The following is a 2,186-nucleotide window of genomic DNA, read 5'->3' on the forward strand; positions in this document are numbered from 1 at the left end:
ATATGACAGTGAAAAATGGTACCACAGAACAGTCAGGCTCACTACTTTAGAACAACACATTGGAGAATCACAATTGTTGCATGTTATGGCTAGAACAAGATTTAGTTTCTTTAAAGCATCATCCTTCTGGATGCCCAGACAGTTCTCCTTTGTGTTGGATCCTCATTGATCTACAATGATAATGCTGAAGAGTGAAGACCTCAGTCCTTAGAGATTTGCCCAGATTGCTGATCCTCGTTAATATATTATATAAATGGTGACTTCACCTGGATGCACTGTCTCGCTGCTATGTCCAATTCTGTGTGGCAATCTTGTAACTAATCTTGCTACCAAGAGACAGACTGAATACAAGAGCCTCTTCTTCCAGTAACGAGTTTGATCTGAGACATGATTTGTTGCATAATGGTTCGAGCTCTTAAGCAAAGCAAGCAATAATATTGTACAAGTACTTCTTTTTTAATGGAGATCAGCACTCACCCCTGCCTCCTACTGCATTTGGAGTATTCAACAACCAAATGGTTCCCCATTTTACTCAATTAGCGAGAGGGATTAACCACATGACCCAAGAACAGCGTTGTGCCCGTCCTCTCCTCAACCACGGCAAACAAGAAGGGCCGATCCGCCACAAAATCCACAAAGTGCGGCGGCTCGCTTGGAAGCGCGCTGCCAGCCATGTCTGTGGCCGTGGCAGCAGAGGCCACGGTGCCTTGCTCGTCCACCTCGATGGTGGCCTTGTGGTGCACCCCGCCGATGGAGAGCCGTCCATCCCCGCCGCTCACCATGCCTGAGAAGTCGCCGCCTGCAAAAGCACTGGTGACACCAAGCTTCCGCATGTCCGACGACGCCTCAAACTCGGTCGTGAACTTGAACTTGGGGACCATGAACCGCCGTACTTCAACCTCCTCTTCTGGTGTGTGCTTCCTGATGAACTCCGGCGATGACACCGCCATGTCATAGAGATCCGTGAGGCTGAGGGTGCCGCTGTCCGGGAGAAGGATAAGCATGTAGAATGCAGCACGGTGGTCGCCATCGTTCCTGTAGGGAAGCTTGAGGGCCCTGAAGCCCGGGTAGAGCGCGATGTATTGTGACCGGCCTGTCGTCATGGCCGGCACGCGCACGGTGGCGCCGCCTGGGGTGTGGAACGGCGCGGTGAAGACGTCGAACGGCTCAGGCCACGTGCCTTTGAAGTAGAGCGCGTTGGCAAGGACGACCGCCGTGGACGAGTCGACGGAGCCGGGAGGGAGGATGTGACGGATGCGCTGCTTCGTCGCGTCCGCCGCGAAGTCGTTCACGCGCCGCCTCGCCTGCTCGGCCCCCGACACGAAGTCCACGGACTCCGCCGTCGCGGCGTACCGCGACGCTCCGGTGGCCGTGAACTCCGGCCTGAGCGCCCGCCTCTGGTCGACCCACACGCCGCAGGCGAAGAACGTCTGCTTTAGTCCGTTGAGTCTGCCGACAAGCTTGATCGCCGGCGCACGGTGGAGCTCGTCGAGCGACGCTGACCCGAGGAGCCCGAGGAGCTCCCTGCGCGTCTCGCCTCGCGCGCCGGCGGCGACCATCGCGAGAGCCGCGTGGATCGACAGCGGCGAGACGACGAAGTTGCGGCCCGTGCCGGCCGCCGCCCGGACGCCGGCCTCCCTGGCGAGACTCAGGCCCGACGCGTTCCCGGCCGCGTCGCTGACCACAGCTTTCTTCTCCTCAGAGTGGCCACCGGGAGGCGCGCCGGCGAAGAGGGTCGAGCAGAGGTGCCATGCGGCGAACAGGGCCAAGCAGAGGAGGACGGTCTTCCCGAAGCGCGACATCGGAATGGCCGTAGGTTTGTGGTAAGACGCAGACAGGATCACCGGCGATCTGACGACGAAGACAGCCGGCGGCGGGCAGGAGTCCAGTTCTGTAGGAGCTGACGCGGTGTGGGTTAGGTAGGGTTAGGTGCACAACGGACTGATGGGCCTCGAGTCCAGTCCCGGATGGAGGAGAGAGACTGTGGACAGGTCGTTCTTGATCTGGGATGGAGTACTACGGAGTAGTATAATATTTTTCATTTTCTCAAAAAAAGGATATTTTTCAAATAAGAAACCACTACAGTGGCAGCAGTATATTAATTGCACACATATATTAGGTAGGATATAATTTGTGTATTTTCTTGAAGGGATATTATTTGTGTATTAATTATGTGATCAGCGGTA

General features: G+C 56.1%; 1 protein-coding gene across 1 annotated transcript; it reads right to left on the bottom strand.

Annotated features, from left to right (window-relative positions):
• Positions 1 to 421: 421 nt before the first annotated feature.
• Positions 422 to 1,972, bottom strand: LOC119325147 (putative serpin-Z12). The gene has a single exon (XM_037598896.1). It carries the CDS (start codon positions 1,800 to 1,802, stop codon positions 537 to 539), a length of 1,266 nt encoding a protein of 421 aa, XP_037454793.1. The 5' UTR covers positions 1,803 to 1,972; the 3' UTR covers positions 422 to 536.
• Between the last annotated feature and the right edge of the window lie 214 nt (positions 1,973 to 2,186).

The sequence above is a fragment of the Triticum dicoccoides genome, chromosome 6B (assembly GCF_002162155.2).
Source record: "Triticum dicoccoides isolate Atlit2015 ecotype Zavitan chromosome 6B, WEW_v2.0, whole genome shotgun sequence".
NCBI lineage: Eukaryota > Viridiplantae > Streptophyta > Magnoliopsida > Poales > Poaceae > Triticum > Triticum dicoccoides.